This window comes from Pollachius pollachius, assembly GCF_949987615.1.
Source record: "Pollachius pollachius genome assembly, chromosome: 14".
NCBI lineage: Eukaryota > Metazoa > Chordata > Actinopteri > Gadiformes > Gadidae > Pollachius > Pollachius pollachius.
The window spans coordinates 14,149,585-14,175,361 of record NC_136947.1 but is presented as its reverse complement, the minus strand read 5'-3'; the positions used below and the strand labels follow the sequence as shown (position 1 = coordinate 14,175,361).

Genomic DNA, 25,777 nt, shown 5'->3' with positions numbered 1-25,777 from the left:
CTGAGTCCCCTAGATCTTTTGCCCAGCAGCGAACAAGCAGGAAACGTGGCTGCAGAAATTGCCAAGAGAACAATAAAGGAGGCAACTGCGACCATTGCTTCAAATGTGGGCTGAGTGGACATCTATCACGTGGATGTAGAAGTGGAAGGAGGCCTACTGATAAACAAGGACAGGTAGATATGTCATCTAGCACTGTTACAGCTGCACCAACGCCACCTGTTGACAAAAACAATCAGAATGAACAGCTCAGAGATGTCTACAAGTTAATCACAGATAGTATCCAGCACTTAGAGGCTAAAGTGGCAGCTAAAACACAAGATATGACCCTACAAAAGGAGGAAGCGGTCAGTGTCAGTTTCCTCTCCCCAAAACGAAGAACAGAGTTACTCCGTCTGATTGGCAAGAAATACGTCATTACCTGCCTGATAGATGACATAGAAACTAAAGCTTTGTGGGACACTGGATCACAGGTCTGCCTAATCAATGAGACATGGAGACAACAAAACATTCCACATGCTGCAGTCAGGAATCTAGCTGAGATTCTGGGAACAGATAGATTGGATGGGAGGGCAGTAAACCAGACACCTATTCCTTTTTCTGGATGGGTTGAGGTCACATTCAAATTACCCTCAAACAGCACCAAACAGCTTGAGCTCTCTGTGCCAGTCCTTGTAGCTGATGGAGATGGGGTGGCAGAACAACCAATCATCGGTTATAATGTAATTGAGCAGGTGTTAGCGAAGGGTATAGCGCCACCATGTGCTGTCACCGAAGCAGTCAGTGCAGCATTCTCATTTGACTGTAAGAAAGCTGAAGTATTTCTGAAAGTAATGAAGCGTGGTGACGACGAGATAGGTGAAGCTACAGTTAAAGTGGGTAGAGAGATGAAGTCTATTCCAGCTGGTCAAACTAAAACGGTGAAGTGCACTGTGAGGGCAGGCCCACTCCCAGACCACCAAGATGTGTTGTTTGAACCCTGTTCACAAGCAGAATTACCAGAAGGGTTAAAAATGGAAGAAAGTGTGATTCGCTTACAGAGAGGTAGCTGGTCACGTGTTGCTATTCCAGTCACAAACAGCACTAGTCATGATATCCTATTGCCACCAAAAACAATACTGGGACAAACACAGAGGGTTAAAACCATGTATCCAGCAGATACAAAACCCGTAGACATCAGTCTGTCAGAGGCAAAGTTCCCAGACACGGAAAACACACAAACAGTGGTGATAGAAAACAGAGAGAAGACTAAAGAAAACACTAAAGGAAGAGAGAGTGAGGAGAATTGGGATCCCCCAGTCCCCCTTACTCACCTTACTCCATCACAACAGCAGCAGGTCAAACAACTTCTCAGAAAGGAATGTAATGCTTTTGCTAAGGATGAACATGATGTAGGGACCATCCCCTCACTGCAGCTCAAGATTCGTCTTAACGACCCCACACCTGTAAGGCGAACATACATATCAGTGCCAAAGCCGCTTCATAAGGAGGTAAAAGAATACTTGGAGGATTTGTTAAACAGGGGCTGGATAACAAAGTCTAAGTCCCCTTACTCCAGTCCCATTGTGTGTGTGAGAAAAAAAGATGGAAGCCTCCGACTGTGTTGTGATTACAGGGAGCTGAATAAGAAATCCATTCCTGATCGACACCCAATACCCCGCATATTAGATATGTTGAACAGCCTCAAAGGAAGTTCCTGGTTTTCAGTCCTTGACCAAGGAAAGGCCTATCACCAAGGCTTCCTGGAAGAATCAAGCCGTCCTCTCACAGCATTCATAACACCCTGGGGACTGTACGAGTGGGTAAGAATCCCTTTTGGCTTATCATCCGCACCAGCAGAGTTCCAAAGGTCTATGGAGGAGTGTTTGCTTGGGCTGAGGGATGAGGTTTGTTTGCCTTACTTGGATGATAATCTTGTACATTCTCAGACATTTGAACACCACCTGAATGATCTGAGGCAGGTACTGCACCGTTACCAAAGCCACGGAGTAAAGCTGACTCCCAGAAAATGTGAAGTATTCAGAAACCAGGTGAGATTTCTTGGGAAGCTGGTTACTAAAGAAGGCTACACTATGGACCCTGCAGATATTGCCCCAGTGCAGGCCATGAAGCAGAGGAAACCCACCACCATCGGTGAGTTAAGAAAATTACTGGGATTTATTTCCTACTATCGTAGTTACATCCCTAACTTTTCTTCCATTGCAAAGCCCATGTATGATCTCCTCACCGCAGACAAATGTGGAAAAGGGAAGCCGAAACAAACCAGACAAATCAGGAAGAAACAAAGTGGGGGAGGTCAGTTGCCATCATCTCATCCGATCACATGGTCTCCAGATCACCAACAGGTACTCTGCAGTCTTATTGACTTTCTCTCTGAGCCACCAGTGTTAGGGTATCCGGACTATGAACAACCCTTCACCTTACACTGCGATGCTTCACAAGTGGGGCTCGGGGCTGTGCTTTATCAGAGGCAGAAAGGGAAGCTGGTGGTGATTGCATATGGATCGAGGACGCTGACTGTCCCTGAGAGAAACTACCACCTCCACTCGGGAAAGTTGGAGTTCCTAGCCATGAAGTGGGCCATATGTGAGAGGTTTAGAGACTATCTCTATTATTCACCACCATTTACAGTCTATACAGACAACAATCCTCTCACGTATGTGCTCACCACAGCCAAGCTTAATGCAACTACTCATAGGTGGATAGCTGAACTAGCTGACTTCCAGTTCACTATTAAGTACCGCCCAGGCAAAGCTAATAGGGATGCTGATGGACTGTCGCGCATGCCCTTAGACATGGAGCAGTACATGCTAACATGTACACAAGCTGTGTTGCCTGAAGTTATGAACAGTATGATCCAGGCTGTAGCTATTCAGTCACAAGAGAGTGAGCCCTGGCTTTGTCCAGTGACCATATCGACAGCTATCGCTGAAGACGATGATGGTGTGACATCAGTGGGGGAAATCCCTAAAACAGAGTTGAGAGAGGCACAAAGAGATGATCCAGTGATTGGGCCGGTCTTAAAATACATGGCATCAAAACAATGGCCAAAGTGTGGAAAACAACTTCAAAGTAACAAAGTAGCTGGACTGGCAAGACAAAAACATAAACTGCACCTTAGTGATGAAGGACTGCTGTACAGGGAAACAACAAACAGACTACAGCTCCTCCTGCCTCAAAAGTACCATCGGCTGGTTTACAAAGAACTCCATGAAGATATGGGACATCTTGGAGTGGAAAGGGTGGTGAATCTCATCAGAGAGCGCTTTTATTGGCCGCATATGCAGAAAGATGTTGAGCATTACATCACACAGGTGTGTAGCTGTCTTAAAAACAAGCGTCCAAACAAACCAACCAGAGCGCCTCTCACCAACATCATCACCACGTATCCTTTTGAGTTGGTATCAATTGACTTCTTACATCTGGAGAAATGTAAGGGAGGATATGAATATATCCTTGTTGTAATGGATCATTTCACGCGGTTCGCCCAGGCTTACCCCTGCCGCAACAAAGCTGCCAAAACAGCCGCAGAAAAGATATTTGGAGATTTTGCACTGAGGTTTGGGTTCCCTGCACGCCTTCATCACGACCAGGGTAAGGAATTTCAAAACAAGCTGTTTGCTAAACTACAAGAATACAGTGGGGTTAAGGGGTCCAGAACCACACCATATCACCCACAGGGGAACGGCCAGGTTGAAAGATTCAACAGGACACTTTTGGCCATGCTCAGAAACTTACCAGAGACTGCCAAAGCAGATTGGAAAACGTCACTTGCAAAATTGGTTCATGCATTTAACTGTACTCGCAGTGAGGCCACGGGCTATGCACCTTATTTCCTCTTATTCGGTCGCAACCCTAGACTCCCTATTGACCTTATGTTTGGCATTACACCAAAAGATCAAGGTTCATCGCACAGCGACTACGCTGAGAAATGGAGGGCAAGAATGACTGAAGCTTACAAGCTGGCTTCCAACTCAGCAAACAAAGAAGCATTGAGAGGTAAAGTCCTCTATGACAGAAAAGTTCATGGTGCAGAGTTGTCTTTTGGATGCAGGGTGCTGGTTCGAAATCTGACTGAAAGAGGTGGTCCGGGAAAGTTGAGATCATTCTGGGAAGATAAAGTGTATGTTGTGACACAAAAGAAACATCCAGACAGTCCAGTATATGAGCTCAAACCAGAGAACGGCAAGGGACGTTGTAGGATCCTGCACAGGAATCTTCTGCTGCCGTGCGACTTTCTCCCTGTGGAAAAAGTGGACTTACCTCTGGAAACTGGAAAAAGGAAAACGAGACACAACAGGAGCAACCACAAAGAGCAAGAACAGAGCTCAGAGGATGAAAATGAGGATGGATGGACATCCATTATTGGACTACAACAAAGAGCCAGTGGACATGGTGAAGATCATCTGAATGTGGAGGCACCGGAGTTTTATCCAAGCAACGGAGAAGCAGCAGAGATGGAACACAATGAAGACGATGGAATAAGACAAGACCTGGCATCAGATGGAGAGGAAATCAGGGCATCAGAGCAGGACACTGAGATATCTGACACTCAGAGTGAAGAGGGGTCTCCTGAATCTGCACCCAGTGATGAGGATGAAGATCCTGCTGATCCTCCTGCCGTGGAGAATAAGTATCCTTTCAGAGCAAGAAAACCAAAAATGATATTTACATATCATAAGTTAGGGCAGCCTACCATGTCACATGATTAAGTGCAAAGATAATGCATAAGGAAAGATTGAGCATGTGTTAGGAATTATTTGCTGTTGTGTTCAGAGTAAAAGCAAAATATTTATAATCAGTTAATAGTAAAGTTATACTTGAGCAAGGTGGAAATACAGTTGTTAATGTTTAGCAAGTAATGATTACTAATTTGTTGGGTAAAAAGTGTATGACACTAAGACAGACTTTATCAAAGGAAGTGTACCACATGTTGGCTTAGATAGGAGGTTATTCCTGGGTAAAGTACCTTACTCTCAGGGAAGATGCAGATGTCCTCGCTTATAGCGAGGTGGCAGTGGGCTGTTATCGTGCACAAATACACCTGCTGCAGACATATGGCATTAACAGGAGATATATGTCATATTTGGGACTGTGGACAGTCATGCATCTTTATGGACACATGAACTCTGACTCCTTGGAAATAACTTTCCTACATTCTATGCATAGATGTCACATGTGGACTATTGAAATCATAATGGGGTTTGGTAATAGAATGTCAGGGACGACATCACTTTTTGGAGGGGAGAATGTGAGAATAGCGTGTTAGATAAGTACACCCCCGCCCCCATTTTACCATAATTTGTTTAACAGTCATTCTTCTTGTTTTTGTTTCATTTTGTAAACATTGTGCTCCATATTCCTTTACGCCCATATAATGTAATGCATGTAGTACCTAATTTCCGCCACAGAGTGGCGTTGGTCTATTGGTGCACTCTGTCTGGTGAAAGCTACACATTCTGTAGAGCAGTGTTGAGACATGGCGGACAGAGCGTGTCGTAACCAGATGTGTACCTTGCTTGTGTATGTTTACAGAACTCATTAAAGAAACTACTCTTCAAGTCACGCTTGAGTTTATTTTCAAGTGTGCAACATGTGCTGCGGTGCAATTTCATTGAAACTTTGCGCAATGTACAAAAACCTTTTTATTATTTCAATGTTAAAAGCACTGTCTTCATTGAAACTTAATTTGGTCATGTTTCCAAACAGAGCGCTCACACTGGCGCCGCCATAGAGCCACGCTTTAACTTCCAGCATTGCTCAAAACCCCGCTCCATGCCTCGTCTGGTGCGAGTCTCGCTTTACGTCAAAGCTTTGCCGATACAGGGTCGGAAGACTCGGAATCGGACCGAGAGTGGATCCCAAAGCCACTGTCTTCCTCCACGCAGCACTAACGTGATATTGCAGTTTGCCTTTCTGAGTCGTTATTACAATAAAAATAAGTGTTTTAACTTTTAACCAATTAGCTTTACAAATGAAATTTGTGCTTCGCAACAACCATATTTTAACAGGTTACAGGGGGAAGCCTGTTTATAGATAGGTCCAGAGCCATAGAGAGAAGAGTTGCGACACTCTGATCTCGCCGGCAGGGTTGTCACGTGGTTCATGTAAACCTGTATAATTCCAAAACACGCCGCGCTGCCCAGTTCTTCAATGGGACTGACAGCAGCGATTGCAATATTGAATGGTAAATATAAATTAAACACATACCCAAGTACTTTTGACTATTGTTGCATATTTGTAAATGTCAGGTTTACATTTGGAGTGGTAGGGTGACAACTGCAAGCTACTTAGATACGTACGTTATAAGTTTGAGGGAAAGCTTCACGTTCGTTTTAGCATGGGTAGCACTAGGCTACTGACTTTAGTGGCTTGACCTTACTACATCTGTTCTGAAATCAAAGACAATTCAAGATGTTCATTTTTGCGCAACTGGACTATTGGATTTTCTTGATTTTGCTTGTAATTCCGATTCACTTACCCTTGGTCAGAGAGCGATTGAGAAAGCAGAGAAGCAACAGTCCATTTAGCATTTAGTTTCCAGGCAACTTCTTCCACACAACCATGATACTTTTAAGACTAAGCCATACACAAAGTATCCCATATATTAAAGAATAACAAATGAATGTTGGATGAATGAAATAGTATTTTTTTATTAAACAATGGGTGAGACAACAATAATGTGTGTGTATCCAACTTGAAAAACAATAACAAAGTGAAGGAACAGGGATGAATATTGTATATAAGTGAGGAATACGGTGAGGAAAGGAGACAATTAAAAAAGCAATACAAGTAAAATGGACCACTGGTTATAAAACCCTCCAGCAAATGCAGATTCCACTGCCCAACAGTAGGATGCACCATGTAAAGCTGGACCCAGTGTTTGAGGTGCTGAGTGTTTAGAAAAAAATCCTCTCCACATATATCAGGCTGAGGTTTGTGGAACCAAAAACAAGTGGGAACAAGGACTAAGAACAACGAAGCAAACATACAGTAAGTGTGAACAGCAAAGTAGAGCCAGGGGCTATCAATAAATAAAACAATGTTAGCCATGTGTGGAACAAGAACAACAAATGTGTAAACAGGTGTGCGTGTATATCTAACTTGTAAAACAAGAACAAAGTGAAGGAACAGAGGAATATTATAAGTTATTAATAAACAAAGAAAATACTCCACATACATCAGGCTGAGGTTAAGGATAGCAAAGTGCATCAGGACGAAAGGAAGGACAACAATCGCAGCAGTCGCCGCCACCACCAGCACCAGCCACCAGCACAAGCCGCCACCACCCAGCCCAAGCAGCCATCGCCTCAAGCAGCAGCGACCTGCAGCAGCAGGGTTTGCCGGCACCAGCCAGCTCAAGCCACCATCAGCCGCATCCACCATCAGCAGCAGCAGCCACCAGCACCAGTAGCCACCACCTGCAGGAGAGTGAAGATAATCAGACAAGACCTTGAATAGCCTGTAGGTCAATGAGTTTCCCCACACATGGCCAAATTGCTGCCAAGTTGGGGAAGGGGTGGACAGAAGCTTACATTATGAAAAAAAAGAATGACACTACTGTCTGTGTAATAACATTTCAAAGCTCCTCGTTATGGCATATATTTTTTGCGTGGAATAATTTCTATTCATATATGTAATCCAACAGCCTTTTCAAGGGTATAATTAAACAAAAGCAACCTTATTTCTACTAGCTATAGCATCAGACACACAGTACTCCAACACCGTAGCTAACACCGTCAGGTTCAGCAGATTAAACCCGTCGTTAATCAACCTTATTGATCCTAGTAATCCCACATCAATAACTACCGAAATAAAAGTTGTCAGAGATACACTACTTAACTTCTGGTGCAGTGATACCTTCACAGCTGGCGAAATCGAGCTAACTAGCAGGCAATGACTGAAAATCGGTCGTCTCCCAAGATAAAAAAAAAATATATAATTACGCTGTGCACATACAAGATCAGTATATGCATAATAAAGGCTCTCTGATATAATATAGAGAGTTGACAATTCATAAGAGGTAGCAATTTAATCAATTTACCCCCGGAGATACCTTCAAAGATGGCGAAGTCGAGCTAACAAACTAGCAGGCAATCCGTCGTCTACAAAGATAAAAATATACATAACTACGCTGTGCATATGTAACCGATGTGTTTCTGCGTTGTGTCTTGTATCTTTGAGTGAGGCACACACACAGGAGTCGAGTGATGGAGGTTTATTCTTTCAAAAGGAGACAAAACAACACAGGCGTCACACACAATCCGGGATATCTCTCTCCACTGAATACATGTAGGGGATATCTCTCTCTTTCAATGAATACATGTAGGGGATAAATTATAAAAATGTAAACAAAGCATAAAATGATCTTAAATAAAAAGACAGTATATAAAATATATACACTGATAAAGGAAATAAAATATAATAAAGAATTGTCATTTTCCTCTCACACTCATTTTACATATTATTCCATAAACAAAAACACATAACAGGCATACCTTTCAAAAGGAGACAAAACAACACAGGCGTCACACACAATCCGGGATATCTCTCTCCACTCTACAAAATAAAGGAAGCAAACAATTGACCACACATACTGGATCACACAACTGCATTTGTAATATCAACGCGGGAAATACAGCGATCTTCCTCCCATGCCGAATCTCACGCGGCCGGGAAACCCCGTAGTAAGCTAACACCAGCTCAAGCTAGTTCACGAGTTAAAAGTTATAAAGTCCACCCTTCAGGGGCGAGGCTAGCCCATTTTTAGGGGTGCTGAAGCACCCCTAAAAAGGGGCTCAACACCCCTAAAACTTGGGAGTAAGAAATTTTATTCTAAAAATTATATTTGTTCGTCTTTGAAATTGTTAAATAATGTCCAAAACATAAAATCTTTTGAGTTAGTTGAACCAATGTTAAAATTATGAAGTTATTTTTCAATAGAAATATTTTTTGTTTTTGTGTGAAAAAAGGGTGGGTGGTGTGGCAGTGGGGCTCATTGAGTGCTCAGCACCTCTAAAGCTCTGACCCTAGAATCGCCCCTGCCACCCTTCCAACAATTCAATGACTAAAAAAAATGTCTACGAACCAGGGAGTTTCTCCCGCGTGCCTAAAAGCATGTCGCAAAGCAGTGTGAACCACCACAACCGTTCAAGGGCAACCAACAAGGGGTTAACATAAAAATCTAACGGAGAGAGACACAAACGCAACTCACCAGCTCCGTGCATCAGCGCTCACTGACGCTAGACACACAGGTGCAACGCAAAACCACTCCCCAGGGAAACAAAAGGCATGCCATAGGAAACAACGAAACCAACTTACTTAGGAACCAATATTTGGTGGAGTTCACAATAAAAAAGGTATGAACAATGATAAAAAAATAAAACAAAATCAAATTAAATTTAGCTCGGCTACACATATACAAATAATTATCAGTATATGCATCATAAAGGGCCTCTGATACAATATAGACAGTTGACAATTCAAAAGAGGTAGCTATTTAATGCACTTACCTCAGAAGTTACTCGATGGCCAGCAATGGAAATGAATGATCTCCTACGCCGTACATGGATGTTTTGGAACTATGCGAGGCTCCAAACCCCGGAAGTAGGTGGCAAAAAACTCTACAACGGAGTCCAATGGAAGTGTCGCCACTCTGTTATATCTATCACTGTGGATAGGTCTAAGCACAGCTGGCGCTGGCCGTTTCCGCGCCCTAGGCGACTCGACATCAACTTGTGCCCTGGACAGGTCTTCCCAGCGGGGGGAGGCAATTGCGCCCGCGCCCCCTCCCTTCTCCGTTTTCGTATATTTTTATTGACTAATTAAGGGCGCCACCAGAGGGCGCCCCCAACGTATTTGCCGCCCTAGGCGACCGCCTAGGTCGCCTATGCCGAGCGCCGGCCCTGTGCGCACGGATTGGGAAAACCGTGCGCACGATTTCGGAATCCGATGGAACGGTTTACAAAACGGATTTACACAAAAATGTAGGCCCACACACTTACCATGTGAGTGACCCCAGAGGGGCTCCGTAGCCTATATATCTGTTCATAGTAAACCAAATATTTTTATGTTATAACATTGTTTTTGTATTTTTTCTATTTTGTTGAGTTCTTTGAATGATGATATTTGAATGTTTGTTCAAAAAAATAATAATAATAAAGCATGATTGGCTTCATCTTAAATATATCTTATCTAGCCTAGCCCTACTCATGCATTAAGCCTGTGTCACAAAGCCGTCAAAATGCTTCATGGGGTACTTCTGCAGCGTAGAACGAAACAAATTCATGCGCACGGATTGGGAATCCGAGGGAACGGTCCGTTCGCACGGATTTACACATCAAGGTTGTTTTTTTTTCAACTATGTGACCCCCTGAAGGGCTCCGTAGATTAGCATTCCAGCCATGTATAAACCTAATTAATCAGCATCTTTGAATCTGCATGCAGCTCTCCCATTGGAGAGCCCATGGGGCCTATATGAGATCGAAAAATGTGAATGGGTTTCAATGGAGGGAAAGTAATTATTTTCTGGTCCCAGCCTTTATATGCCCTGGATTATTACACATATGTTGTATGTGGATTTAAATGATACTTTTTCATGCAAAGAAAACTAAAATATTTCGCGAAGAAGTTTGATAATGTTAGGTTTTGTGTGAGGCCGCTTTGTGAACTACAGCTCTTCGCGGCTCTCGACGCGAATGATATACGTCACGACCCGCACTTGGGACTCCGGTACAGACATGGCGACCTCTCTGCTCCATTTTACCGCTTTTTTCCAAGAGGGGGATAAAAGCATCGAAAGACCGTGAAAACCATTATAAATCGGGCCATGTGGTGATTTTCAGTTATGCCGATGGGGAGATTGTCGGTCTTGTCCACGCCAGTCGCAGGGAGCGTGACGTCATATACGAGACGTGTATTCTTATTGTGTTTCCTCTACAGCCTTTAACTGAACAATTGCACAAACGGTCAAACTCTTGACATGAAAAATTATCATTTAAATCCACAAACAACATATGTGTAATCCGGGGAATATAAAGACTGGGACCAGAAGATAATTACTTTCTCTCCATTGAAACCCATTCATATTTTTCGATCTCATATAGGTCCCATGGGCTGTACCAGACGGGGCGTGACTTCGCCACTATTGATGGTTGACATAGGCCTACACAAGTCGACTTAAACTAACCACATAAGGCTAAAAGCTAGTCATAGTGACTGTCAGCAATAAACTACCAATACAGAAAACATTCAACAAAAATCGATATAATATATTATTAAAAGTTTTTTCAATGTTTTTTCTATAAAAACTACATTTAAAATAACATTTCTTTAGAGCAAACTTAACCGACTGATGGCGTCTCGATATCAGCTGTAGGATGGACCGCCCTCTGGTGGACAGAGCACCCATCGGCGGGGCCAATATATACAGGCGAGTTTCAGATCGTCTGCATTGGACCGCATTTATCAACGAAACTTGAGAAGATCCGGCGGAGCTCGTCATAATCACGTCAAGTTCCCATCACGTCAAGGCGGGCACAGGTGAACTTCTCGTCAACAAGGAGGAAGGCATTCCAAGTGGCGCTTGCGTTCTTCGGTCTACGAATTCAACGCAATGGATGTCCCCTTATTGATGCAGGCTGAGGAGCAAAGGTGCTGAATTTTCTGCAACCAAGGGAAATTGGTCGCCAATTTTAGTTTCATATTAAACAATCTCCTCATTCAAAATAAAAAAAAACATGATGAGTGATGAAGTGAAAGTTCACAAAAGCGTCTTTTTTTAATATGCATTTGGCAGAGGGCACCAGGCACGCCTCTCTGAAAGGAGTTATGTCATTTCTCACGTTGGAAATTCCATGTGGTAATTCCAACCAACCAGGGCAACGTTATATGAAGGGAGTGTCTTATGTCCGCAATTATTCGAGAGCAAATGCCCAGAAAAGCAGGCGGAAGTTGTTTTCCTGAAACTACCGCGAGTTTTGAAAGCCAGGGGCCTCTACGAATAGTCAAATCTCCTAACCTTTATGCCTCCTTTCCTTAACCTTTGCGTCATCGGGTCAAGGAGAGATGAAACGTGCTTCCTTTTGAACATAGGAAAAGACAGCACTGTTTAAAATGAATTCAACTCCACTCTTCCTATCCGACGTCATTGCGCGACGGCGGGTAATGCTGACCTCTAACGTCTCTAGTGTGAAACTACAATTTTCCGAAGATTGACTAAAACAAGCGCTCTTTGGTCCATGCGTTCTTGTCGTATTAATTTCATTCAGGTTATCGCCAACAGTGAGAATCACTTAGGTCGGACTTGGCCAACGGGAATATTTTAGGCCACTTGAATTCCAATTCACATGTCAAAAAAAAGAGGCTAAACTTATGTTGATGTTGAAATTAACTGCCCCCAGTAGTCTTTCTTAAATGTGAAGTTGGCATTTTATTTTCTTACGGTGTATTTTTTGTGCTTACTAACCAGCAATAAATGAATTCATTTATATTCAAATAATTATCTTTCTGGAATTGTGCGTGTGAAGCGTAAGTCTCCAAAGACTTCAATCTATCAGAGGCGAGTGTCGACCTTGACTCTCCAGAGTCCGCGCCACCAGTTGTTATTAGCGGCGGAATTAGTCGCGCGGTGCTGCGTGTGTGTGTGTGTGTGTGTGTGTGTGTGTGTGTGTGTGTGTGTGTGTGTGTGTGTGTGTGTGTGTGTGTGTGTGTGTGTGTGTGTGTGTGTGGAGCTGCGTCCGGTGATCGCCCCGTAAAGCGCGGGGTGATATTTTGTCTAAGCATTAAAAGTTGTCGGAAGCGGTTGAAAGCCGTGTGTCAGTGTGTGCACCCAGGGCCGTAGCACCAAACTCTGGGCCCTGTATACAAGAGGTACTGATGCCCCCCCCCCCCCCCCGAATTCCCCCCACCAGCCCCCTGCGCAGAATTGTTGAGGGGGGGGGGGGGGGGGGGGTTGGAAGACCAGTTGTTGACCGAGGGGGAGAACAATTGTTGACGGGGGGAAGCAATTGTTGATGGGGGGGGGGGGGAAAGTTAGCATTGGCAAAAATCTTACGTAGTTACTTTTAAAATCAAGTAATCAGTAAAGTAACTAAGTTACTATTTTAAGGAGTAACTAGTAATCAGTAATCAGATTACTTTTTCAAGGTAACTGTGGCAACACTGATTATTATCAATTGTATTTTCTTCTCTTCTATTCTTCTGCTTTACCGCGTCTCATGCGTCTTGCGTAGTGTCGGTAAACTTCGTCAGTGGCATGGAAATTTCTTATGCAAAAAACAGAATTCGTAGAGGCCCCTGGAGTAACCTATGCTAAAGGAGGGTTAAAGGAAGCATCGATGCTCCTTTCCTAAGCATTTTTAGAATTCGAGCCACCTTTCCTCCAAGCACTTCCATAGGAAAGGAAATTTCCTATGCAACAAAGAGAATTCATAAGATGCCCCAGGTGACTTGTCGCAGCAGAAGTTATCACAGGTATTTCTGACGTTTTTCATCCCAGAATGCATTCTGGCGTATGGCAAACAAAGCTGCATGCCTCATCTGAAACTCGCCTATTATTAGGCCTACAGGTGAAACTCGAACATTTTGAATATCGTGCAAAAGTTCATTTATGTCAGTAATTCAACTTAAAAGGTGGAACTAATAAATTATATACTCATTACATGGAAAGTGATATATTTCAAGCCTTTGTTATAATTTTGATGAGACCTATGGCTTACAGCTAATGAAAACCTCAAAATCAAATTTTCCAAAAATTAGAATATTGTGAAAAGGTTCAATATCGTAAGCCCAAAGTGTCACACTCTAAAAAGCTAACTAATCCAAAACACCAGAAAAGGGTTCCTGAGCCTTTAAAGGGGACATCTCATACCACCAGGTGTGAGTGTGATTAGCCATTACAAGCAGGTTTGAAAATGTGCAGCATTGTGACATCACAGGTGGGCGTGTCCATCTAGATGTGTGACGGATAGATGGACACGCCAACCTGTGATGTCACAATGCTGCACATTTTCAAACCTGCTTGGAATGGCTAATCACACTCACACCTGGGGGTATGAGATGTCCCCTTTAAACGGTCTCTGTTCAGTAAAATTCACAATCATGTTTAAGACTGCTGACCTGTCCAGTGATTATATTTTTTAATCACTGGATAAACTATCCAAATAGAAGCCCATGGGATGATTTCATCCACAAACCATCTTCAGATAATATATAATTATATAACAAAGTAGCCAGAAAGGAATGAGGTAAGAGAATTCAACAGTGAAAAATTTAAAACTTTATTTGGCATACATAAATCAAAAACGGGCAAAACAGATTCATAAAAAAACACTATTAAAATACAATACTTAAGGTAACATTGAAAGCTTACGGATATAAATTGTACTTTAAAAGCCGTAACTGTTGGTTATTTGGTTGTATCCAACAGTCAATAATTCCAGTGACATGAACAAGAATACACAGCAGTCTTTCTTCATTCGGTCAGTCCCAGTTTACACAATAGTTAAGAGAAAAATCAAATGAAATTGTACCAATTTCAACCTTGTTATGCCCTTTCCTTATTTTTCATCACCTTCCTCATCCTTTAAAAAAATATTTTTGATTTATCTGATTTGATAGCATCAAGTCCACACGGGCAAGGCATCCCATTCCAACCAATAAAAACAGTTGCTAGGAGAATAGGAGAGAACCACATCATGATTCACGTGTCCGTTGGTCCCACCCTATAGGCATGTTTTACTTTAAAAAAAGTTTTCCGTCTTTAAGTCCAGTATACAACCAGAACCTGGGTCAATATTCAACAAACTATTCAAAATGACTCCAAATACACTGGCCAATTTTTCTTTTCGTAAATATGGTGGGTGGTGCCTTACTTCTTTAAACCTCATGAAGTGTTTTTCGACTCCAGGGTAATTGGTTATCAAAGAGGTAGTCAAGAGAAACCGAAGTTACTAAAACAAAACGACAAACGGCCCTAGAGCTGTACACCCCTTCCTGATAGAGGAACCGATTCCCATCGGTGGAGAAAAAGATGCGCATATGATTTTAGCTATTAAAGCGATGGAGAAATTTGGCAAACTGGCAAAAACTTCCCCTTGACTGTTCTCCCCATGCCTGACGAGAATACAGCCCTACCCTCATTTCCTAGTTACAGTTAAAGATGCAGCCTGTTGGTTGGTAGTTGAGTTCCAAGCCTAAACCCGTTGTTGGCAAAGAATTGTATTTATTACAACTTTAGAGGAACAATTGGCGGAAAGGGTTAATTGTAATGAAAAAAAGGGTAAGTATATAAAACGTGTCTACATGTTTACTATAAAATGGAATGTAAAAATTATGACTGTGTGCTCGGCTTGTGCCCGCAACATTTTCTCTTCCGTCCACTCTGGCCCTGCAGTTTGATGATGTCATGCCTTTTTGGATGTAGCTCAAGAAACCAACAGTCACACGACTGGGTTGAAAAGTACCGTGCAACAAAAGGCAAATTATTTCGGCATTGATGGGATTGGCGCATTCATTTGTTAGTAGTCATAGCGGGCCGAGAAAGATGGAAAAATTCCTACACCGCAAATCTAATAATTTACATCATATTTAGCACAGCAATGTAGGCCCCAAAACGTTGTCATGCAAGGATTTAGCAGGTTAGCTAGCTAGCTAGCCTGCCAGCTAGCTATGTCTGAGCAGCATTCAGTCAAAATAAGCAGAGGGATTGTCAAACCGCAAGCAAACGGGATGCAGAGAGTTGCGATATTACGAGTACTACTACAAACAAAATACTCTCACCATCCCGATCCTGTGAAATGCATTGGAACATTAAAAAACGAAATAAAAACAAAGAAATATTTTAAGAAGGGCTGGGCGATAATCAATGCTATCGTATATCGTCTTTCAATGGGATGATGACATCACAGGATTTAACATATGCGTGTATTTGCTTTGTATCATAACACAAATATAATAATACGAGTAATAACACTAAATTACTAGAGTTATTGAATGAGGCCATCAGGTTCATCATACTGAACTTTGAGACATGGAAATGTATCCATTTCAAAGTTCAGCATAAATATTACGATACAAAAGTCTTCTTCACCGCCCAGCCCGACCGTAGATATGATGAAAAGAAAGCTCCTGAAATGAGGAGTCGTCAGAGACTCTTCTTGGGTTGCTTCGTCAATTAACCTGCAGCATGTTTCTGATCTGCTTCGAGGTCGTGTCATCGTTGAGATGTTTGGTGGTATATCTGGGGAGGAAAAGGGTAGTTAGGATAAACCACACCGTGTCCCCCCAAGCGTGGGGGTAAGCTCCCTCCGTTTCTCCTCGTCCACATTACAACCCCCATCGTATTTTATTCTCTACTAACGGGACCCCGCCGTGATTTACCCCGCAACTACTAGAGACTTATTACTTTCAGCTATAAAAAGGTATTGGTTATTTTATCGACTCATCAGCTGAAATTGTAATGTTCTTTTGGGGTGCTTTTTTACATATTGATTTGCGTGTTCGAGGAAACTGGTAGATAGTTCTGCTGGAGTGTCAGGTTTGGATTTGTAGCGCATTGACATGAAACTGTTCAAAGGCAGTGGTTTCCCCTTATTGAAAGATAACGCACACTTTTAACCTTATTGACCAATCATGATAAAGTATTTAGGAATGCTACATTATAATCATAAATAACCTATTTGGTTCGAAGGTAAACAATGAAATTGAATCCAAGATTCTGTTTCAACATTTGAGACAAACTGCAGTGACATCGTCAACAGGACAAAGGATCTGTCGGCATTGAACAATTCACCTTCAAAAGTGAAGGTGTGGCAGGTGAGGGTGTTACAGGTGAGGGTGTTACAGGTGAGGGTGTTACAGGTGAGGGTGTTACAGGTGAGGGTGTTACAGGTGAGGGTGTGGCTGGTGAGGGTGTTACAGGTGAGGGTGTTACAGGTGAGGGTGTTACAGGTGAGGGTGTGGCCGGTGGGGGTGTTACAGGTGAGGGTGTTACAGGTGAGGGTGTGGCCGGTGGGGGTGTTGCAGACAAAGGTATACAGGTAAGGTAGGTCCTGACCTGAGAGCGTTAAGGAGGCCCTCTACACTGCTTGGAGGCTGCTCCTTCAGGACTCTGATGCAGCCCTTCATCTGGAAAACAAACCTACGTTCATATCATCTGGACGATAAATTCATATTCATGTCTACATTTCAACTCCTCCATCTTGAAGTGAAACAAAGACAGAAGATACAAGTCTTACAGATCAGTATTGTTAATGTATTAAAGAAAAAAAAAATCGATACTTTATTGGATGCAAAACCTTGTCGCTCGCTGCATTTTTGGGGGGTAAAGAAGTAAGACAAGAGCTGAAAGCAGAAGTATCTGGGGGTGCACGTACGTCTATCCCGGAGGTCTTCACGAAGGCTCCAGCAGGGTGGACGTAGTCGTACAGGATGATCACTCCGACCATGACGCGCAGACAGAACAGTATCGTCTCGTCACTCGCAAAGCGACTACGGTACTCCCTGGATACGCACAGGCAGTGACACACACACACACACACAGGCAGTGACACACAGGCAGACACACACACACACACACACACACAGGCAGTTACACACACACACACACACAGGCAGTGACACACACACACACACACAGGCAGTGACACACACACACACACACAGGCAGTGACACACACACAGGCAGACACACACACACAGGCAGTGACACACACACAGGCAGACACACACACACAGGCAGTGACACACACACACACACACAGGCAGTGACACACACACAGGCAGACACACACACACAGGCAGTGACACACACACAGGCAGACACACACACACAGGCAGTGACACACACACACACACACACAGGCAGTGACACACACACACACACACACACAGGCAGTGACACACACACACACACACACACACACACACACACACACAGGCAGTGACACACACACAGGCAGTGGCACACACACAGGCAGTGGCACACACACAGGCAGTGGCACACACACAGGCAGTGGCACACACACACACACACAGGCAGTGACACACACACACACACACACAGGCAGTGACACACACACAGGCAGTGGCACACACACACACACACACACACACACACACACACACAGGCAGTGGCACACACACACACACACACATTAGGATACAAAATACTTGTAAATCCAAGTAATTCCATAGTTTATCTTGTCTGCAGGTCTGTAAAGTTAGACTAGCCTAGCCCAAAACCTGTAAAGTAAGCCTTAATTCTCTCTTCCCCTACAGACGGAGGCAGGACTCACGGCGTCTCCAGCATGACTTTGCACACGCAGGCCATCGTACTCAGACAGTCCGTGGTGTTCTCGATCGGCACTTCCGGATTCTGCACAACCAACCAATCAAAAACAGCCTCATGAGCCTTCTTTGTAATGTTTTGTTACAAAAAGTATGTTGACTTCCGCATAGCAGAGTCGGGCAGCCTCCACTTACGTCCGAGACAAACTTTGTTGTGCCGTCGCTCAGGGTCTTCAGCATGGGCGTGGCGTTGGCGTAGAACAGAGACATTCGATTGGCCAGCTCGTTGTTGACCTCATTCCCCTCATCCGCCTGCTGAATCAAAGCGTTTATTTATAGAGACCAACTGGCATCCAGATTCCACCGAACAAGAAGTTATACGTTTGTGCAGAAACGGCAATACAAAATGCTGAACAAGGGACACACAACAAGCCCAGATCGACCGTTATAAATGACGACAAAAAAATAAAATAGAATGTGTTTGTCCATCAATAGTGTGTCGACTTTGGGCGCGTGCTTCTGTGTGCGTTCGCTCACCGACAGGTTGTTGATCCTCATGCGGCTGATGGTCCTCCTGTAGTAGCTGAAGTCGTTCTGGATCGCCGGGTTGGTCATCTGGAGGAGAGCATGCAACGTGAGCAGGAGGACAGGAGGAGGACACAGGAGCTGAGAGTTGGCTGGTGTGTGAGTGCATGTAGAGGGGAGGAGCAGGTAGAGGAGAGGAAGAGGGGAGGAGGAGCAGCAGAGGAGGAGGATGATGTGAGGATGAAGAGGAGAAGGATGATGAGGAGATGGGGAAGAGGAGAGGATGAAGAGGAGGAAGAACAGAGGAGGATGATGTGAGGGTGAAGAGGGGAAGGATGATGAGGAGATGGGGAAGAGAAGAGGATGAAGAGGAGGAAGAACAGAGGAGGATGATGTGAGGGTGAAGAGGGGAAGGATGATGAGGAGATGGGGAGGAGGAGAGAATGAAGAGGAGGAAGAACAGAGGAGGATGATGTGAGGGTGAAGAGGGGAAGGATGATGAGGAGATGGGGAAGAGAAGAGGATGAAGAGGAGGAAGAACAGAGGAGGATGATGTGAGGGTGAAGAGGGGAAGGATGATGAGGAGATGGGAGGAGGCGAGGATGAAGGCGAGGAAGAGGAGCGGCAGAGGAGGATGATGTGAGGATGAACAGGAGAGAGGAAGACCTTGAGTTCGTCGAAGCGCAGCGTGAAGTGGAGGATCTGGGCGAACTGCCGGGCCAGGGCCTGCTCCTGCTCCAGGTGCTGCGTGGGGGAGCTTCCCGACCGGGTCAGCGCCACCAGGAGGGACCGCAGGGAACACTCTGACACACACACACACACACACACATCAGGGCAACATCGCCTTAGCCACCCAGAACACCCACAAACAACCTCACAGCTAAGGCTCTGTTCAAAGTCTTCTTGGATAGGCATCTACTATAATACTGTAAACGAAAGCAGCGGTTTCCCCTGGCGGTCCTTTCTTGCCGTGTCAGTCAATCCTGCGGAGGAGGAATGGGGGTGGGGGGGGGGGGGGGGGGGGGAAACTCACCGAGTTTCAGGGAGAACTGGTAGAACTTCTTCAGTTTGCCCACCAGGGGAACCACCGCCGCCCAGGCCTGCTCCTGCACTCGCTCCTCCCCCGGCCGCTGGATGGCCTACACACACACACACACACACACACACACACACACACACACACACACACACACACACACACACACACACACACACACACACACACACACACACACACACACACACACTTTAGGTCCCCAGGCCTGACGGAGTCAGACGGACCCTGGTAAAGCTTGTGATGCTCTGAGTTCTAGCCACTGACCTGTCTGATCTCCTCCCCTGCCCCGCTGTAGGCCTGCAGCTCCGTCAGCACCACCAGCGCCTCCGTCAGCACCTCGTTCACCTCCTCCCAAACCTGCCGCTCCGCAGGGGAGGGCTGCGCATCTGAAGGACCACCAGGGTTTAAAGACATAGTCGACATAGACCTTGTCTACATAGAACCGTTATACACAGATCAGGTCTACATAGAGCCGGTATGCATAGAGCCGGTCTACGCAGAGTCAGTAATACAAATATGAATATAATATAAGATCGTCAACACAGAGCTGGCCTAAATAGAACAGGTATCAGTAGATCAGCACCATTTTGGTTCTCATAAAACATTGTAGATCTATTGTTTTAGACGGAGCTCAACCAAGCGGTGGTGGGGTGTGTGTGTTTATGTGCATGTGCAAGCCCATTTCTGTGCGTGCATATATGCATGCGTGTAGGAGTCAATGTCTGCATGAGTGTGTCTTACTCTCAAAGTCCAGGAAGAAGTTTCCACCATTGTTGTCGATGTCTCGGCTCAGCACCTTAATCAGGTTCCCCATTCTGCACACACACACACACACAATGTTTACTATACTGGTACATCCCACAACATGCAGCATTATTATACTATGTCTCCTCCCAATATCAACCCATTCTCATAAATGGCTAATGCTACCCCCTGCTGGGTGGAGAGTGAATTGCAGGATGACTGGATCCCTTAATTAACCTAGGACACTAAAGTGACATCACAGGTGGGCTTGTCCACCAAAATGTACGATGGATGGATCGACCTACCAGACTGATCAACTGATCGACTGGACCAACTGGTAGGCAGATTTATCCTTTAAAAAAACAGGATGCATTTAAAGACAATAGAAAACAGACATACAGAAATATTGATGCAATATTGGGGCCTTCTTCAAGTACTGATTGTTTGCCGAGTCAGGTCCAATGCGAGAAGTATCTCAATATTATTGACTGATACGTTTAATTTGTCAATAAAATTACTACCCTGTAATAAGCTTTCTAGTAAATATAAATCTCGCCTTTTTTTATTTTGTCTAGCACATTTTATCTTGTAGTATATCATGCCCTTAATAGGTATCGGTACTTGCCAATGCCTAGTCTGACTGTGTTGTTCTGTGCATCTACAATGAAAGACTAACTGAAAAAAAATAATAATAATTGGCGTGAATTCACAGCCAAATATGGATACATCTTAATCCTACATCCTTCACAACATTACAGCCGAGGGGCGCTCTGGACCCTTCAGTGACGCGGTTAGGGACGAGGCGCTGGCAGCGGGTTCCGCAGGGCAGCATCCAGTCTCTCCCAGCAGCTCACTCCTACTGAGAACGAGCTGCCTGTGGCTCGCACCACAACAGGTAGTGAAACCGACACTGTCTACAGGGAAACGACCCGCCATGACTGTGGCGGGAGCAGCTTTAGACCAAAGCACAGTTTGGTCAACACGGCAGGAGTCCACCGCTAGGCTAACACCATGGTCTTTCAACGCAATCTCTGAGAGTTAATAACCTGTCTGTTGGAACACACCTACAAGCCTCCAGAGGGCGATAGCACTCAAGAAATTCCAAGAGCTGACATAAACAAGATTTGACATGTTCAGTAAAGACACACACCCGAGACTCAGATGTCCATCAGATGTCGTTCAGCACCACCAGTATGGTCAATAAAAAGTCCCATAAATGAAAAATGATATCCGGTTTGTGTTGATTGTCGTGTTATTCTCTCTCACACACACACACACACACACACACACACACACACACACACACACACACACACACACACACACACACACACACAGGATGTTTGTTAATGTCTAATGATATCCTCATATCATAACAGTAAACATAATTTAAGGTGTTGGCATAAACACCCACTGAAGCAGTCACAAGTAAACCAACCATGGCAGGACGACCCAGCACACAGGAAGTGGTAAACACTTCCTGTAGCATTGAGTCTAGAGTGGATTCCAAATTTAAACCACGATGAATCAAACAAATCGTTGTTTTGGGCTTCATCATTACCTTACATCACATGGACAAACTCAAAACAATGCGTTTTTATTTTCCTCCTTAAGGTGAGAACGAAACCAAAATAATCATATTCCGAAATCTTCATCTACATAGTTTGCTGTGCATGGGCCACAATGGTCACCCTGATGCTTGTCATCACCGTGTGAGACCACCAGACACTGGAAGTCTATCTAATGCACGACACCTGGTCAGAACAGGATTCAGCACTCAAACCCAAACAAGAACACACAGATAAGTTTGGTGCTCGTCATCGTACAGGCTCATGGTTCAGATGGGGACAGGAGGCTGTGGTGGTTTAGGGGCGTTCAAACCCCAATGCCCACAGAAGACCAATTGGCATCCTGGAGAACCATGCCCTATCCCCTACCTGCGCCTTAACAATCTAGCCACTAGTCGCTTTGGATAAAAGCAGTTGCTACGATCTGAAGCAACAATAAATGGTTAGTATTGCTTGGTGTAAACAATATTAGATTTCCTCCATTAAATGAACAAACAGAAAACCCAAACCAATCAAGAGGCGAGTGAACAGAAGACTTGCGCATCAACTACGGGGCGCGGCACCTGAGCCCTGGCAGCGGGTTTGAGAGAGAGGGGAACCCATATTCTGACCCCTGAGAGTGAACAACATTGATGGTTTGTCGCTTTCTGTGTTCACAGTACTGAGTGAATCTGGTCTCCATGGAGAAGCTGTAGGACAGACATGCAAACCAAAACTAAAAGAAACAACCATTTGAATGACCGTCTGTTGAGGTAAACAGCATGAGGGAACTTTGACACAGTACCTGTGTGGGTGAGGGAGATGGGTGGAGGAGTGACTTGCAGGTAGATTGGGGCTGCTCTGACATATCTATGTATCCAAGTCCAACAACATACAGGGTCTTTAATTCCATTAAATGTCAAGAGATTCAGATGTCCATCACGTCGTTCAGCACCACGACCAGTATGGTCGTTTAAGTACCATACATGATATCCGATTTGTGTTGCCAAAATATGAGTTTGCTATTAATCACATACACACACACACACACACACACACACACACACACACACACACACACACACACACACACAGACAGACACAGACACTTCTGTTTTTCAGAGTTAAACAAGTGTCCATGTCATCCTTAACACAAAACCTTCCTCCACTTTTTTGCATTTTAGCTACTCAACAAACCCCGCAATGAATTGACGCCCAGGAGGCCAGACTCTGTGATTATGTGTACGCATGCGTACGGGCTACTAATTACAAGCCTGTCGTTCTCCAGTCAAACTTCAGCCCCAATGCGGGTTTTTTTTAAATGAGGAAGTGTCAAATTTGTTTATGAAAGTTGGGCCTATATGCGCTAAGAGGAAGCGTACAAAGGCGGCAGGCGTTCGGCCGCTTTCCTCCTACTTCGTGGTTCGGTTATTAGTTCGGTTCAAGTGGACACAAGTTGTCCAAGAGCGCTTTACTGTTTGGATAAATGTCCATCCAGTAACATAAAGTACATGAATGCTTACCCTTTCCAACCGTAAACGCAAACTCCTTTCTAGGTCAAATCCGTCCGAAGTGAAAACGGAGAGAATGAGCGATGGTCTCCCGCGGTACCTGAGGGCAGCCAGCCCACCTGCACGGCCCCCCACTTACCTGCATCAGTCGGAGTGCCGTTAAAGTTTACCCCCTGAACCAAACCACCCAAACGAAAACTGTGCACCGAAAAGATGGGATGAGTGAGTGCTAACCTTTTAATAGATTTACAAAATCCTTTCGGATCGACGTCGTAAGTCTCCGTTATCACCAGTCAACCAGGTGTGTCGTACCGTTGGTTCTTTACATGTTGGTTCAACCCGGAAAATAGAGAGACGCGTCAAGCCAAAACAAATCTGCAATATGTATCCTGGCTTCCGGCACGCAGATATCTATTATCTTCACAATAAAGGCCCTTGTGTTTAAACTTTATTAAGGTTTAAGGTATGGTCTATCTTTTTTGGACAGTTAAATCAATAGTAAGACAATTATATATTAGAAAATTACATATTGTGGTTCCTTCTCCGACGCCACATATTATGTGGAGAAATACATACATTGAAGATCAAATAAATTAAGGTAAATACACATTTATTTTTCTTAGACCTTAAACGTTGTCGACCTGCCCACTGCAGCATGCAGGCTTTTTCAGTTAAAACATGTAAGGCGTTTACAATATCTATAGTGTGAATGAATGTATAACCATGAAAAATGGTTGGTATGGATTTGCTTAATGACATAGTACGTAACAGCGTCTGTTGCATATATGTATGACATACTTCTAAAATCACTTTTATTCTATACTACAATTCCGAATTACTGTATGCAACCGATGCAAAAATAACGGATTCTACCGACCATAACAAAATAGACTCCAAATAGACCTTTATTGTTGGAGACTTAATTCAACCGGATGCTGCCTTGGCTCTAACGCACACGCGCTTCACAGTGCTCTATGCGCGTGAGTTTGAGAACGGGGAGAGGCAGCCCATAACTATAAAAGGAATTGATTTCTTGAGGAGGAAGTGACACTTATTGACAAACGAGCTGGGCTAAACCAAAGCAACAGTGCATTAGGAGTTTATATTTGACCCTTTTAGCCGCCGAGTAGCGCCAAGACGGTCTCTAAGCAGCCCTTGCTGCCCGAGTAGTTCGTACTCTCTGTGATTGCCTCGGAGCCGTGCTCTCAACCCTACACATTTATGTAGCCCCAAGGCTCACTTCTCGTTCATCTTGGCACTGTCTTACTGCTCCTGTGCGGTGTCTACCGCTGACTGCACAAACATTTAGTTACATTTATAGTTGCAGAACACTGATTCATGTCAATTAGTTGCACTAATCATGTAATTAAATAGAATGTTAATTAATCTGTAAATTAAGTCAAGACGACAGCGTTATTAAACTAGCACATTTATGCACGTTTGTTCCGATGTAATGCAGCTGAATTGCATGCCTATTTTTTTGCATACAGACGAAGCAACTGCTGTCCCAAAAAAAACACCCCTCCCATCCCGCCTTCCACGATGTCTCTGAGTGTCGCCCCCCGAGGGACAGGGGGTCACCACATCACAGCTGGTTTTGAACTGAAAAATGAGAGACGTAACAGACGATGAGCCATTCGTTCTTTTTATTGATCAGATCTGATATAACATTTAAACAGGAACAGTTATCACAGTATTATGAAGAATATCGGCTTCCTGCGTGTCTGCGATAACGGGAAGGGGGGGGGGGGCTGAACTCGAAGGAAGCGACTCTTTCGCGTCGTTACACTCTGCCAGCGGCAGGGGGCGCCAGAAGCCGTCCCCCATCCAGTCTTTCCAGTGATGTGCTTTGCGTTTTTCGTTTGGTCCTCGTTCTCCAGCCCGTCTCCATGGCGACGTTGCTGCGATGCGTGTCTTTCGTCGAAGCAGCGGAGGACATGCACGGAATGACTTAAGAAACCGTTTAAAGAGCGGTAACTGCCCTCAGTAGATTCTTCTTTAGCTGCTTGCTATTCTAATGAGGTGTCTTTGGACCACCCCAGCCAAGCTCAGCCGAAACCAACCTGGTGGTGTGGGATCGGAACCAAATGGGTTCTTGGATACAGTCT

At 44.4% G+C, this 25,777-nt stretch overlaps 1 protein-coding gene across 2 annotated transcripts; it reads right to left on the bottom strand.

Annotated features, from left to right (window-relative positions):
• Window positions 1-14,262: 14,262 nt before the first annotated feature.
• Window positions 14,263-24,009, bottom strand: fam49ba (family with sequence similarity 49 member Ba). Of its 2 annotated transcripts, none has more exons than XM_079751313.1 (11): window positions 23,904-24,009; window positions 20,609-20,682; window positions 20,132-20,253; window positions 19,844-19,949; window positions 19,477-19,613; window positions 18,823-18,900; window positions 18,481-18,600; window positions 18,294-18,373; window positions 17,373-17,499; window positions 17,054-17,124; window positions 14,263-16,237 (listed from the first exon to the last, which is right to left on the bottom strand). In XM_079751313.1, the coding sequence occupies exons 2-11, from the start codon at window positions 20,679-20,681 to the stop codon at window positions 16,168-16,170; spliced, it is 984 nt and encodes a 327-aa protein (XP_079607439.1). In that variant the 5' UTR covers window position 20,682; window positions 23,904-24,009; the 3' UTR covers window positions 14,263-16,167. The 2 variants fall into 2 exon arrangements, with proteins under 2 accessions (XP_079607439.1, XP_079607440.1); XM_079751314.1 differs by having other exon boundaries at window positions 18,481-18,597.
• Between the last annotated feature and the right edge of the window lie 1,768 nt (window positions 24,010-25,777).